General features: G+C 59.5%; 1 protein-coding gene across 2 annotated transcripts; it reads right to left on the reverse strand.

The window, feature by feature from the left end:
- Positions 1–864: 864 nt before the first annotated feature.
- Positions 865–14,935, reverse strand: SPHK1 (sphingosine kinase 1). 2 transcript variants are annotated; one of them, XM_033076788.1, is made up of 5 exons: positions 14,851–14,935; positions 3,222–3,371; positions 2,854–2,948; positions 2,529–2,644; positions 865–2,056 (listed from the first exon to the last, which is right to left on the reverse strand). In XM_033076788.1, exons 2-5 carry the CDS (start codon positions 3,262–3,264, stop codon positions 1,282–1,284), a joined length of 1,029 nt encoding a protein of 342 aa, XP_032932679.1. In that variant the 5' UTR covers positions 3,265–3,371; positions 14,851–14,935; the 3' UTR covers positions 865–1,281. The 2 variants fall into 2 exon arrangements, with proteins under 2 accessions (XP_032932679.1, XP_032932678.1); XM_033076787.1 differs by lacking the exon at positions 14,851–14,935 and adding an exon at positions 7,416–7,833.
- Positions 14,936–14,966: the final 31 nt, after the last annotated feature.

Raw genomic sequence — 14,966 nt, forward strand, 5'->3', positions numbered from 1 at the left:
TTACTGCTCAGCCTGTTTTTACACCTGGCCCCATGCCACGGGGGAAATAACTTTATTTTGAGAGGTGGTTCCCAGCTGCTGCCTGCCCTGCTGGCTGAGGAACAGGGCTCCTCTCCATGAGCGAGGCCATGGGGGGAGGACAATCGTGCTCTTCTTTCCCGGATCTGCCATCCTAATTGCATAGTTTGCAGTTGAATAAATGCAAACAGCCACCACTGTTTACTCTTCTGCTTTGTACTTGAGCGCTGAAAATGAGGTTTAATTACTGCAATTTTACACCAAAGAGGCTGAGTAATCCCCCCCAGGCAAGCCCCAGGGCACAGACCTGTAGCAGGGCTCCAGCTGGCCCAAGAAAAGGGGATGCAAGAGCCCCTCACAGGGCCCCTGCTGCAGGCACAAAGCCCAACCCCTCAGCTCCAACGACCCCTCCTTGAACCTCTTCCATGAGCTCTTCCCTGCTGTCTCTCACAGGCACCGAACTTTCCCCAGGATGTCCCCAAGTGTCACTGCAGGGCTGAGCTCCCTGGATACGATCAGCCCCAGCACGAGGCTGAGCAGGGAGGCACCGCTGCACCCCAAAAATGGGGGTGGGTGGTGGCAGCGATGCTCCCTGTCCTGCATCCTGAGCATCTCCGGGCCCCTCGCTCGGTGCTGCCCAGAGAGCAAAGGGCTGCAGTGCTGAGCTAACCTGTCCGTGTAGCCGGGCCGTGGGTGAGCCCAGCCCCCGACAGCAGCCGTGAGCTGATTCAAAATCCAGGAAGGAATTTTTTTTTTTTTTTTTTTTTTTTTGCAAACGCTAGGTATTTATTTTGCATTTCTCACAAGAATAAACTCCGCTTCTACAGGAAGCTTTGGGTAGAAACATTCTTTAAAAAGTCGGTTTATTGTATTAGATCTATTGGTCCTGACCCTCCCTTGGGGGGTGGCACTGGCTCCGGGGCGGGGACACAACAATGCCACCGTGTGCGTCCGAGCCGGGGAGGGGACGGGGCTGTGCCGGCGCAGCCGCCTGGGGGCCGGGACCTCGTACCAGGATAAAACACGCTGGCATCTCGCCGGCACCGAGTACCTGATGGGGCTTGTGGCTCATATTTGGAACAGCACTGGCTGTCCCAAGGGGGTAAAGCTAAGCGTGGGGGCAAGCGAGGGGATGAGCCCCACGCCCCCCCCCAAGACCTATTGCTATGGAAGGAGGGGGTTCCTGAGTGGGAGGAAGGCTCTGCCACCCTCGCGCCGGGCCGTGCCGGCAGCTCAGCGCTGCAGGGAGGGCGAACGGGGAGCTCAGGAGCCGCTGAGGACGCGGCAGAGGCGGGGATGGACCTGGCCCTGCACGGGCTCGCAGGCCAGCGCCTCCCCATCCACTGTCATGATGCCCGCGGCCACGCGCGGCTCCAGGCGGAACGCCCGGACGGGGACGTAGCACAGGTGGGGACAGTTCAAGTCCAGGTGCGTCCCCCTGGACATGGCCAGGAAGAGCTTCAGCAGCGTCACGCGGCTGATGCCGGCCTTCATGTAGAAGAGGTGGATGCAGCCGTCGTGCAGCCGGGCCGCCGGTGCCATCAGCAGGTTGGTGCCCAGGTGGGACTGGTAGATGGCATAGACCAGGACAAACTCCTCCTCGGGCACCACGGTCCAGTGCGCGGGCACGGGCTGGCCCAGCGGCACCAGCAGCGAGTCGGGGGGCAGCGAGCCGGGCGCGTCCGTCCCCGCCGGCTGCGGGATGTGGCCGTTGGTGACGGGCGAGCGGGGGTCCCGGGGGGCCGGGGAGCTGCCCTGCTCCGTGGCCATGGGCAGGTAGGACAGGCGGCCCTGGTACACCCTGAGCTTGGCCAGGCACTGCAGGGTGCCCAGGGTGAAGCGGGCGCTGCCCAGCCAGCGGTACTTCTCGCTGTCGATGTCCACGTCCGAGATGAAGCCCCAGCCAAAGCCCAGGAAGGAGAAGAAGTGCTTGCCCGAGGCCGTGCTCAGCGACACCAGGTCCATCTGTGTGTACAGCCCCTTGCACAGGATGAAGGTGCAGTTCGTCAGCAGCTTTTTCTTGGCGACGTGGTCGTAGCTGTGAGGGATGGAGAGGGTGAGTTTGGAGCTCAGGACCCTTCCTGCTGCCCCAGCATCCACCTGCAGACCCCACCCTTGTGTCATGGTTGGGACATGTCCCAGCTGGGTGACAGTGTCCCTCAGGAACAGCTGCTGGGAACAGTTTTGCTGGGGATGGGAGGGATAAACCAAATCAGGGCAATCCTGGTCCTCCACACCGTGGGATTGGCTGTGCATTGGGTAGGTCCTTTGCGTTAAAGTTGGGTTACCAGTCTCTGAGCCCAAAAAAATGGAGTGAGGGCAGTAGGATACACAGGGTTTAATCCCTTGCTCACAGCTGGGGCTGTGCTGCACCAGCCTGTGGGGAGGGAGGACCCTGCCAGGCACCCCTGGGCTGGAGCCCCACACAGCCTTCCTCTTCCCTCATCCCCACATGGTTCCAGTGCAGCCCTGCAGGGGGGCAGTGGGTGCCCCATGGGGCTGGGACTCACCCTGCATAGTAGTTGATAGAGGCAGCCAGGGCATTCCCAGAGCCTCCTGGCAGGATGCACAGTGGCTTCTTCATGGCCTCCTTCCAGTCTGGACGCTCCATCAGCCCATTCACCACCTGCAGGATGAAGGAGCCTGTGCTACCCAAGGAACCCAGCCTGGCCTGGGGGAGCAGAGCCCATGGTGCCCTGCCCAGAGCAGGACAGAGGCAATGCTGCTTTGCTCTAAGCTTGGTGCCATCTCTCCTTTGCCATTCCCTGCCTGACTTTGTGACTCAGAGCTTGGCTCCTGCCCCAGGCAGCCCCTCTTCCCAGGTCTCTGCCTCACCTCAAACAGCAGCCCGTCCCCAGACATGACCACCAACGTATCCCACTGTGACAGGTCCTCATCTCGCACCTTCTCATGTGCATGGTGGGCTCTCTCTGTTGGGGAAAGTGGAGAGATTTGGAGCATCATCCTCCATCCCTCTGCCCTTCCTGCTGCCACCCCCCAGACAGTGACCCCAGCCCCAGACGGGGACCCCAGCCCCATCCCCAGGGATGCAGGAGACTCCTCAAGTGCGACATCTTGTGGGACCCAGAGCTGTGCTGATGCAGAGCCAAAGGCCCTTGGAGGAACCTGTCCCCATGGGGCAGAGCCAGGATCCCAGAGAAAGGAGGAGGAGGAGGAGGAGGAGGAGCTGCTCATGGACTCACCAGTGACAAAGACAGTGGTGGTGATGTCTGCCTCCACCAGCATGGGCTGCACCACTGCCTGGAAGTCATCAAGGGCACGGCCAGAGCCGCTCTGTGGGTTCAGCAGCACCAGCGCGCGGCAGGGCCGGGGCAGCACCCCATAGCTGTCACCTGGGGGGGACAGGTAACTCAGGGTCATGGCCCTGCCCTGGGAGGGCTTTGCCAGCCAGGGCAGCATTTGCCAAAACCAAAATGGGAAGGGGAACTGGCTCTCCCCCATCCTCACAAGCTCCCTGGGCTGCATCCCTACCCAGAGGCAATGGGGGTGAGCAGGGATGGAGGGTCCCTGCTGGGAATGCTGGAGAGGTGGCAGAGAGAGGACACAGGGCCCTGCAGGGACTCATTTGAGCTCCCCCACAACGAGCAGAGATGTTCACACCCAGGATAGAGCCGTGTAGCAGTCCAGCCATAGAGGGGGGGGATGAGAACTCCAGGTTCCAATTCCCTGCATCCACCCAGCTGGAGCAGGGCCAGGACAGACAGTTGTGCTGGCAGACGGACGCTCCTGCTTCCCCTGCTCCCCACGGGGCTCAGGTTTCGCCTGTGAGGGCCTGGGCTGGGCTGTAATTACAAGCCTGGCAGGGGTCCCATCCCTCTGCCTCCCCAGTTGCTTCCAGCCTCTCTTTCCCCCAAGCCCAGTGGTCCCCATGTAGGGAGGCAGGGGGAGGCCACTAAGCTGCCCTGTGAGGGAAGCACGGGGAGGAGGAGGAGGGCAGGAGCCCCAGGAGCTGCTGGGCACCCCAAACCCTGAAGTTAGGAAGGGCAGCAGCTTCAGGCTCCCCCAGCACCTCTGGAGATCCCTGGCTCTGCAGGGAGGAGCCAGTTTTGGGGTTGTTTGGGATGTCCCCCCCCAGCTCTGTGCCCCCTGAGCTGTGACCTGGGCCCAGGGGGGTGTGGGTGCCCACCCCAGCACATGGCCCTGCACAAGGCTGCACCTGCTGACTCAGCAGGAAGAGCTGCTGAGTCAGGGCAGCAGAGACCTTTCCCAGCACTGTCCTGGGAATCCCCTCTGAGCCCCCGTGGCACTGGGGGTGCCCCCACCTCATCTGCACACATGCAGTGATTTGAGCTGTTTGAACACACAAGCTGGGGTTCTACGGCTAAACTCCTCCTGCCATCCACAGTGGTGGGGAGAGGTGAACATGGGGCCATGGAGGACAAGACATGTGTCACCTCCTCTAGGTGACATCCAACATCACACCAGTCATGGTCATGAGCTCCACAAGCAGCCTGGAGGGAGGTGGGACTGGAGCATCCCATCTCCATGACTGTCCCAGCCCTGGGAGCACACAGAGCTCTGCTGCCTGTCATCACCAGGATTATTTCCTGGCCCCATGGATACAGCCCAGCAGTGCTGTCACCCTCCAGGACACACCTCCTTGTCCCCTCACCAGCTGCTTGGAACCTGACACCAAATCCACAACAAAGATCTGTCTGTGAGAGCCCCAGGACTGAGCCTGGCTCTGGGTGCTGGCTCCAGGCTGGCTCCAAGCTGGTTTTCCCCACTGCTGCCCAGGGCCAGTGGCTCCCCCCCTCTCCCAGCCCCTTATCAGTGGGTTCCAGACACAAAGGGACCAGCTGCCCTGGGGAAAGCAGTGAAGCACCCAGAGCAGAGGCCACTCCAGCTTGGGTCAGGGATAACAAAAAGCAACCCCAGGGCTGGATGACCCTGCTCCCAGCCCTTTGGAGCTTCCCTGGTCCCCATAGGCACTAAATCCCCTGCAAGCAAATGCAGACAAGTGCCCATGCAGGGTTTGAGCCCAAGCCCCAGCTGCTTTCTCTCTGTGGGCCTTTCTCTCTCTTTCCCCCATCAAGCCCTGGATGTTGAAAAGCAAAAGCCAAAGGCATTTCAAAAGCCTAAATGCAGTTTTTAACCCTGCAGTGTTAACCAGGCACATCATTTCTCACACACATATGGAGCTGCAGCTGAGTCTTGCCTAAAAATCCTGCCTGGACCTGTGGGTGCTGCCCTGTGGCCTCCTCTGGGGAGCAGGGAAAGGCTGGGACCCCGAGGATCAGCTCCTTGGCTGGAGGGGAAAACAACCCCTGCTCAGGGCACAGAGGGATGCCATGACTCCCTGCCAAGGGACAGATTGCTGGTACCAGGCTATGAGTAGTGACAGGAGTGATCCCAGTGTGGGACTGGTCACACCAGCAGCACCAGGCTCAGCCCTGTGGTGGAACTGGAGGGTACTGGATCGGAGATGGAGCCCAGCAATGGTGATGCACAGGGAGACAGATTTCAGCAGCATCCTGAGCCATCCAACCCTTCCTGTTGCACAACACTGGTCAGTCCCTGGCATCCCAGCAAGATTCCACTTCCCAGCACAGTGTGGTCGCTTTCAGCCTCAAATGCTGAGTAGAGCAGAATCTGAGTCAGCAGGAGGAAGGGGCTCCAGCTGTGCACAAACTCTGCTCCCTCTGCCCACATCCTCCCATGTGATGTGTCCTGGCTGTGGTCATGCTGGGACCACACTGCCCCAGCTCCGCTTCTGCAGCCCAAGCCACTCCACTGCATCTCTGTATCTTTCTGGAAACCCTCTGGGCACAAGGAGCAAGTGTGCCAGGCAGAATAAGGCTGGGGCTGAGCTTCCTGGGGCTGGATTTCCCTTTTGGGACACAAGCCTGGGGGAAGTTTGTTCCCTCCTGGATAGCTGCAGTTTGGGACACACTACAGGCAGCTCCAGCTTTGGGGCTATCAGCTGCTGAGGAACTTTCTGTTTATCCCTGGGGGTGAAATGAGGAGGGGGAATCATCCCTTCATCCCTGCTGCAGCATTCTGCAGGGCTTCTATCCCAGAGGATGCTGGAGCTGCGACAGCACCAGGATGGGATCGCTGGTGGCTCCCCACGTCCCCTCCCCATGGGGACAGGGTGACAGGACTCTCTGCAGGGACTCACCCACAGCTTCCCAGCAGGGCCTTATCAGTCCCGCACAGGCCTCTCTGCCGGCACGTGCGAGCACAGGGTGCGGACGAGGGACATTTTTAGCTCTGGCCCAAACTGAGGGAGGAGGATTGCAAATCTTGATGTCCCTCAGCGAGAAAAGTGACTGAAAAATTCTGAACTGCCTTCTCCCATCGTCCTTCCTTCCCCTGCCCCGAGGGCCCTGCGTGACGAGCTGCTCCTGCCCCAGCACCTTCGCACCGCCTGCTCACAGGGCGAGGGTTGGAAAGCGCTTGGAGACTTCCAGCTGCAGAGTTCAGGCTGGAAATAGAGCTGGGGAACTGGTTCTGCCCTCACCCCATTCCACTGGATTTTTTTGTAATTCTTTAGGAAGAGAGACAGAAAGTTGTTTTGTAGCTGCAGGTCATGTAAAAAAAAGAGCTGCATTTTAAAATCTAAGCAAGGAATAGCTGGGCTGAATGTGATTTGACAGGATCCCTCTAACCGCATGCCTCTTAATTTCCAAGTCTGATCAGAGCGACTGGACAGCCAAATAAATGAAGTAGTGCATATAATTGAATCTCTGCTCAGATGTTCAACTATCTGCCAGCACGCCCTGCCCTGCCTGCGGGAGCTGGGGGACGCGGCCCCTGAGCAGGACCCTCCCCTTCCAGACACTGACAGCTCCCGAGGGGAGCAGGATCAGAAACACAGACCCTGACAGGCTGCCCTGAGATCCCGCTGGACCGCGGGGGTCCTGGGGGGATCTGCCTGTCCCCAAATCGCAAGTGATGGATGGGACCTGCTGGGGACAGAGCCTGGCTCCCGTCCTGCCTGCGTCAGCAATGATTACTTTTTTTTCCTTGGATCATGCTGCCCTTTGGAGCTTTGGAGTTATCGAACGGGAGCAATAGGGGGGGAGGGGGTGCAAAGGGCCCCTATAGTGTGACCACGTCCCTTCACATTAAGGGTGAAAGGGGAGAGAAACAACCATCCCAGGGGATGTCCCTGTCCCCCCCAGTCTGGGGGGAAGTGGGGGGAAGGGAGTGTTCCACCCCACAGGGACGCGGGTCACCACCTGTCTGTGTCCCCCCCGTGCCCCCGGAACGCGACCCCGCGCAGCGCCCGCGGCTCAGGCACAGCCGTCCCGCGTGGGGCCCGGCGGCGGAACGGCCCCGACCGCGACCGCGACCCCGACCCCCGCACGGCCCCGGCGCAGCGAGCCCCGCGGGAAGCGGTGCGGGGGGCGCGGAGGGCGCTCGGCACTCACCGTCCTGCGCGGGCACGGCGGGCACGGCGAGCTCGCGGATGCGGCGGCTCCAGGCCTGGGCGATGCGCAGGTTGCCCTCGGCGTCGGGACCCCGGGAGACGCGGAAGGTCCGCTCCAGGCGCTGCCGGGAGGGCGGCCCCCAGCGCGGCCCCCGCAGCGGGTAACACACCAGCGAGAAGCAGGCGGCGGCCGCGGCCGCGGGGAAGGCGGCCGAGCCCACGCAGTCGGCCAGGCGGAGCGCGGCGTCGGGACCGGCCGAGCCGCCCGAGCAGCCGCCGGCACGCCGCACCTGCAGCTCCCGGGCGGTCAGGGACAGCGAGCAGGCGGCGGCACCGGGGGCCGGCCCCGCGCCGAAGATGCCTTGAAGCAGCACCGGGCCCCCGCCGGGCTCCGGGGGAGCGCGGCGGCCGGCGGCCATCGGCGGAGCGGGCGCGGAGCGGAGCGGGAGGCACCGGGGAGCGCCGCCCGCCGCCGCTCGCTGCTGACGCCCGGCGATGGCAGGCGGGGCGGCCCCATTCATAAAAATTTAACCCACCCACCCCCCGGCCACCTCTTCCCCCGCCGAGGGGGGCCCGTCCCGGGGCTGGGTCCGGTCCCCCCCACACCCCCCGCCAGTTGCCTCAGTTTCCTCAAGCGCCGCCCCGCGCTCCGGGCAGTGCTCCGCGGGGAAACCGGCTCTGCAGACGGGCGGGGGCAAAGGGACGCCGTGGGTTTGCCGCGAGTGGTTCTGCGCTGCCGGGGTGGGTGTCTGGCGTGGGTGCTCCCACGGTGCTGGGGATGACGAGGAACAGACCCACGGTCACGCCGGGAGAAGGGGAGGCAGAGCACCCGGCGGCCACCCCCGCCCCGGTTCCTGCACATCAATCCCAGCAAGGCACGGATGGGCGCTGGCAGGTGTCCCCGGAGCCCCCACGTTGGACTGAACAGCGTTTTAATACAATCTCTGCATCTGTCCAAGCATGAGAGGAGTGAAATGGGGGCCTGGAGAAATCGAGGCACGGCGAGGGGTGAGGACAGTGGGCAGACGGCGTGGGACACTTCCAGGAGGGAGGACGGAGAGGGATGATGTCCTACCCATACTGGTGGCTCGCCATCAGGTATCCGTGGGGGTTGGAGGTTGCCATGGGCATGAAGCCCAGCGGAGGGAGGTGGGCTGGGCTGTGAACCCCACCTTGGGGCACAAAGCTCTGGGGACAGAGCCCAGGGGACTTCTCTGGAGAGTGCCAGCAAGGCTGGGAGCTGCTTTGTGTTCACGGCAGCTAGCAAAAATCATTGACAGCAGTTTCTGCTGGCAACAGGACTGACCTCACCCTCCCGAGGGACTGCTGGGCTCCAAGGGGTCTGGCCCAGCCCAACAAGGATTTTTTTTTTTTTTGCCAACCAATTCCCTGTGGATGTCCTAACCTTGAGCTTGCACCTCAGGGAGGCATTACTCCTCACACTTAGGGCAGTTTAATTAGCAGTGAGCCCTCTGTCCCTGCTTAAACCTTCTGGAACTGGCCAAGAAATTGCAGGAAGGGCACGGGATGACCAGCTGGGCAGAAAACACGGCTGAGTCTTGTTTTCCCAGAGCAGACCTATAAGGAGAACCAACATGCTGCGATTTGGAGCATTGTGCTTTCCACAAAGTCTTTCCTGGGCGCTGTGGGTAAAAAGGGATTGCTCAGAGGGGCAAAACCTGCTCCCAGCCCTGATGCTTTTGGCTTGGGATCTGCAGCACTCACAGCTGAGTCTGGGTGAGATTCCCCGGCCGCTGCCATGACACAGTCCAGCGTTTGTAAACAGCCCGAGGTTCCTCAGCAAGGTGTTATGGGAGGAAATAGCTGGATGCCGGGGAGTGCAGCGTCCTGACCTGCCCCTCACCCTACTCGGTGACTAACCCATTCCCAATTTCCGCTCAGGAAGGCATGACTCGTGTTGGGAGGATGTGAGAGCAGCTGTCCCATTGCTTCTGGCAGGTGCCATGGGACGATGAGGCTGCTTTGGGCTCCGTCCTCATCATGCTACATCCGTCCAAGACCTTGTGCCCCCGTGCCGCCGGGATCTCCCTTCGTCCTGCCAGCCTGTGCTTTAAATAGGAGTGGAATGCCTGTCCAGGCTCTGCTGGCCATGCTCGTGCTGTGGGGAAAGGGGCTGAGAGTGGCTTCACTGTGAAGTGTCAGGGCTGGCAGTGCATGCAGGAAGGGCTGCACACGGTGGAGATGCCAAGGGCTGGGGGCTGCAGCCAGGTTTGTCTCAGATCGGGAATGGGACTGGCACAGACTCAGCCTCTGTGATGGCAGAGGAGACACAGACAGGGCTTTTCAATCTCAGTTCTGGTCTGTGGAGACTTCCTAGAAGACTGACCTGATGCTGTAACACCCTTGGGTGCCCACTCCATGCTGTGACCAGCGCAGTGGCCACCACTAGCCCCAGGCAGGTCCCTTTGATCCCCGCAGCCACAGGCTGATTCAGCTCAGTCCCACACAGACTCCACTTGCCTACAGATGTGATGTCTAACGCGGAAGTGGGATCACTTCCTTCCCCATGCTGATAACCAGCCGTTTGGGCTATCTTAATTATGAGAGCTTGAAGGAGGCCTCTCGACCCCGAGGGCAGCCCAAAGGGTGCTGAGCAGCTCCCAGCTGTGTGCAGGCGACTGCCGGTCGGGTTTGTCCTGATCAGCTCCATTCCCGCCCGCGCGGCGCTGCTCGGGCCGTGTGTGTGGGAGGGAAGTGTCGGGATGCGGCACAGAGCCGGTGTGATGGGGGGACAGCCCGCAGAGAATCCCCCACTTCATTCCTCACTGCATAGAGGATTCCCCCATGGGGCAGAGTGTCCAGTCCAGCCATCACCACCAGTCTCCCTTCAAGAGCAAACATCCCTCCAGCTCCTGTCTCGGGAGGAATCCTGGGGTATCCCAGACTCTGCAGACATCATTTGGTGAAGGTTTGTACATTTGAAGCACTGTGCCCTGGGTTCGCTGGGCGAGATGATGTGTGCCCTGAGTTTGGGGACACTGAGGCAGAAACAGCAGACAAGGTTTGTCTTGAGTTGTGCAAGAAGCCAAGGGTTAAATACATCAATAACCTCCCTCAGCTCCCTCCGGCCCCGACTCCTCCTGCTCCTGCCCCCAGCTGCTGGAGAAGATGATCTGCACTGGGAGTTGTCCCGGGGGAAGAAAAGCACAGAGCCTGGGGGCTTCCCACGCTTTCCATAACCCTTCGTGCCCCCGGGGGCTGCAGCAGAGACCTGGGCTCTCGGAGCCAGGGCAGGCCCGGATTTCGGGGTGCCACTGCCACATCACAGCCTCGGAGGGGGCGTGCAGAGGACGTGCCTCTGCTGAAATATGAACTGCAGTGTTTCCCTTCGAGGCACTCAGCTCCTCCACATCCCTGCCCGCTCTGCCGCGTCCGCCGGCAGCCACCCGGGGACGGGAACGGGAGGGGGATGCACTCCTCCCGAATCCATCTCTTTTAGCATCGTTCCCACTGCTGAAGGTACGTGTCTCAAGGTGGAGCCAGAAATAGCGCGGCTGGCGCTGCATCGGGGCTGGCACGGCTGCAGGCTTGGCAGGGGGACAGGCACCGACTGCAGCAGTGGGAACTTTCCAGGCGGCTCCTGCGGGAGCGGCCGGTGCGGAGATGGAGCCGTTTCCATGCGGATCAGCCCCTCCCAGCCGTGGGGCTGAGGCTGACACGGGGGAGCAGCACAGAGCAGGAGGGGACAGAGCTAACAGAGATACCTCCTGGAGGAGAGTGACTGAGAGATTACATCCCACCTCAACTAGGACACAGGTCTGGGCTCTGCCATTGATTTGCTGCAGAACTCGGGGAAGTGGCTGCACCTCCTACTTATCTCCATGAACCAGGGGTGGCAGGTTTCCCCTAAAATCCAGCTTCTCTCAGGGCCCAGGGAGGATTCTCAGCCTCCAAGGAGCTCAGTTTTCTTGTGGAAGCTCCTAAATCACAGTCAGGCTCTTGTTGGGGGCTGCTCCCCAGCGCTGACCCTCCTCTGAGCTCTCGGCAGCTGCCGGCACAGCCCTGAACAATGCCGACGAGCTGAGCTCATTCCTCCCAGCTGATAATTTGCTTAAAAATATTTCTGAGCTCAGGCCTCCTCAGGGAAAACACTCCCAAACACCAGGCAAAAAGCTGCTGAGTCTGGAGGAACCACACACCCACCACTCGCTCGCCGAGACGTCCCCCCGATGACAAGCCCTGGCGTCAGAGGGACTGAGGCCAAAGTCTGCCGTTTGATCTCCCCCTTCGCTGGGGGAAGCCGAATTTCAGGCCGTCCAGGGGTTTTACCACTTCCCTGTAGCGGTTTCCTGCCATGATGTGAGCGCAGGAATTTTTGGGAGGTGAGTCAGAGGCTGCAATGAGAACCACCTGGCTGGGGCTGGGCTGGGAGGCTCGATCCCGATCCAGGGGTGATCCCTGCGGCGATGCTCGATGCCGGCAGGCAGCATTCCCAGAGTGGAATTACTTACGGGAAGAAACACATCATCCCATCCCAGACCCCATTTCTGGCCTGGGAAAGAAGAAGGATTTGCTGCCTCAGTTCCCACGGCTCCTCCTTCCTCGCCAGGCTGGGATCGGTATGCTCCGGCCACCCCACCCGGGCTCCAGGGAGAAACTTGGGTAAGAATAAAGAGCAAAACCTCGTCCAGCACTGCAGGAAGCCGCCTGGAACGGCTGTCCCGCCCCAGCACCGGGTTGTCCCGAGCACGGAACTGCCCCAAAGCAGCGCCGAGGCTTGGTTTTCCCTGGGGAGCAATGCGGGAGTTGGCGGAGCTGAAATTCAACACACAAAATGAGTTCCTGCTAAAGGAACCTCCCAGGTTTTGCCTGCTGGGCTATTAAAGCTCCATGACCCCGTGCCCACTCTCTCTCCAGCATTACTCAAACCCCTCCACACAGAGAATAAGTGAGTTGAGTCCAGAGAGTGAGACTGAGCCGGGATAAGCCTTTGGAAAGGAGCTAAAGCTGCTCAAAGCCGGCACTGTTCCCTGGCCCGCCCTCCTAATCCTGCCTGCCTGATAATGGAATAATAAAGGGCTGCACAGCCTCGCTCTCTGCTGCTCTGTGGGGGAGGTTCCTGCTGCCTCTGTACATGCCAGGAGCTGGGATATTAATGACTCCCTAAGTAAACAGAATTGCTCCTTTCTTCTCCTTTGCCTGGCTGTAAAACCGAGCGTGACCTTCAGCCCACAGAGAAATCAGAGTCGCTCCCCTTTCCAGGAGAAAGGCTGGTTGTGGCAGTGATAACACCGTGATCTCTGCCTGCCACCCTTCCCAAGGCTGATCCCAACCCTGCAGCTTCAACAACGATCCCGGTGGGACTCACAGGGCCTCCCTTGCGAGGCTTTGGCCTCTCCCTGCAGGGATGAAGCCAGTTATTCACTGAGGGGGAATATCAGGAGCACAGAACAGGGGTTTTGGGATACCCAGCTCCTGCAAGGTGTGCACACCTTGTAGCAGAACCTATGAACTTGCTGTATCTCAACCTCAGCAGCTGGGAAAAGGATAGGGAAGTGACAATGCCAATAGATCCATCCCCTGTGGCTGGGATGGCTCTGAGCACCTCACGGGACAGCAGGAATGTGGAGGATAGTGCTGGGGGACCTGGAGGGCAAAGCAGAGGCTGAGGGCACTCAGAGGCCACAGCATCATCCCATGGCTGCTGTGCTGAGGCTGCTGAGTGAGGAGGAAGGGGATAAACAGCCCATCCTTCTGCACATTCCTGATTCCAGGGAGGGAAGGGCTTTAGAGAGGAGAGCAACAGCAGGTCTTTGGGAGGGAGTCGGTGGGAGGCTGAGTGCTCCGCAGAGGGATGTGCCATGGCTCCTGCAGTGGCAAGATTCCCTCCCCACCCTTTGGGCATGGCCCTCTGCTTGGGTGTCCCTGCAGGAAGATGTCTCTGGCTCCCCTGGGAACTGCCATTTCTCTGGTGGATACAGGAGGGACCTCAGGAAGCAGTCAGCTTCCTACGTCACAGAAAGTCTGGCTCCCACCAAATTTGTTTGAAGGACAAAGGCAGCAGCCTGTGAGGAGCGACTGTCTGTACCATGGGTGCTGTGACTGCTCTCAGCTGGGGTTGGGGTGCCCAGCAGTGGGTTGGGGTGCCCAGCAGGGTGTTGGGGTGCCCAGCAGAGGGTTGGGGTACCCAGGAGGGGGTTGGGGTACCCAGGAGGGGTGTCTGGGCACTCTGGCTGATGGATGTTGTAGATTCATCCCAGGATGATGCTGGCCTGGAGGCCTGATCAGAATCCCACGCCTGGCTGGTGCTGCCTCCTCAGAGTGAACTCGGGCAGCTGATGCTGTCAGCTCTCACCTCCCCTAGGGGAATGAGCCAGGATGTGGGAGTCAAGCTGGAATAGCTCCTATAGATGAGCTGGAATAGCCTCTGCTTTGACAAATTTAAAAACTACGAATTGAGGACCTCCAGGAGGCACAGCAGGAGGGAGGTGTGGGGCTGGAACTGCAGAGACAGGTAAGGTATCACCAGGTGTGATGGAGGAAGACAAAACTCTCCATCCCAGTCCTTGGGCAGTGCTGGCATACAGAGGGACATGGACAATTCTGCCTTGATTGCACAGAGACAACCTTTAACGAAGTGTCAGTGTGAGGGGGCTGATGGCAGCTCCCAGCTGAGTCTGACAGGGAGTCACTGCCGGAGGCACCGTGGCTGTCACGCACCAGAGCAGCTGGAAAGCCACTGGGTCATGGAGGGGAACCTCATCCATGTCCTGAACGAAGCCCACCAGGCCTCCTCCTCCTCCCTCACACCCAGCTGGGAGAACACAGGTATTGCTCACAGAACTGCCAGGAGAAACCTCTCCCTGCAGGGGGAACCGAGTGATGTGGGGTGATGCTGGTGATTAAATTAATGCAATTTGCCTTCCTGGTGATACACAATTATTGTCATATCTCCTCATTTCTGCTGCACTGTGGGGTGCTCTGATCCATCCTGACCATCCATCCCGATCCCAACAGAGTTGTCACCTCCTGTCATTCTCCCAGTTGCCAAGGCTGAGATATATATTGTACATATATATAAAAAATTTAAAATAACATGTAAATACCTATATATATATTTGATCAGCCAAGTTTCACCTCCTCATTATATATATCTCTCGATATATATTCCATGCATATAACATATATAGCATATAATATATATTTTATATATAATTACGATACACATATAATATGCATATTATATGCGATGTGTACACTATGTATTATGTATTAAATATTTTATATATGCTGTGTATTTTATCTATTAAAGTGCATATTATTTATATAATATATGAGTTAAGATATTTAATTTATAGGTGTCATATATGCTATATATAAGCACACTCTTAGTGCATGGAAAGGTCAGCCCAGCGCTCTGCCAGATGGCCTGGAGCTGAACTTTTCTGTTTAACGAAGCCATTGAATGCCTGTACCCGTGAGGATTGCAGAGCGGACAGCGCAGCGCCGGGCACGGAGCGTTCCCTCAGGAAACAGGAGCGGGATCCGCGGGCCGGGCGGGTCCTCCCGCCGCCCCCGCCACAGAGCGGGG

This window comes from Catharus ustulatus, chromosome 20 (genome assembly GCF_009819885.2).
Source record: "Catharus ustulatus isolate bCatUst1 chromosome 20, bCatUst1.pri.v2, whole genome shotgun sequence".
Taxonomy (NCBI): domain Eukaryota; kingdom Metazoa; phylum Chordata; class Aves; order Passeriformes; family Turdidae; genus Catharus; species Catharus ustulatus.

Bases quoted from the DNA above. Each gene is read 5' to 3' on its own strand.
- SPHK1 (XM_033076787.1), bottom strand. From the start codon at position 7,833: ATGGCCGCCGGCCGCCGCGCTCCCCCGGAGCCCGGCGGGGGCCCGGTG. The intron at 2,645-2,853 runs GTGAGGCAGAGA...TTCATCCTGCAG, and splicing joins GGGACGGGCTGCTGTTTGAG to GTGGTGAATGGGCTGATGGA. The intron at 2,057-2,528 runs GTGAGTCCCAGC...CATCCCTCACAG, and splicing joins TCTATCAACTACTATGCAGG to CTACGACCACGTCGCCAAGA.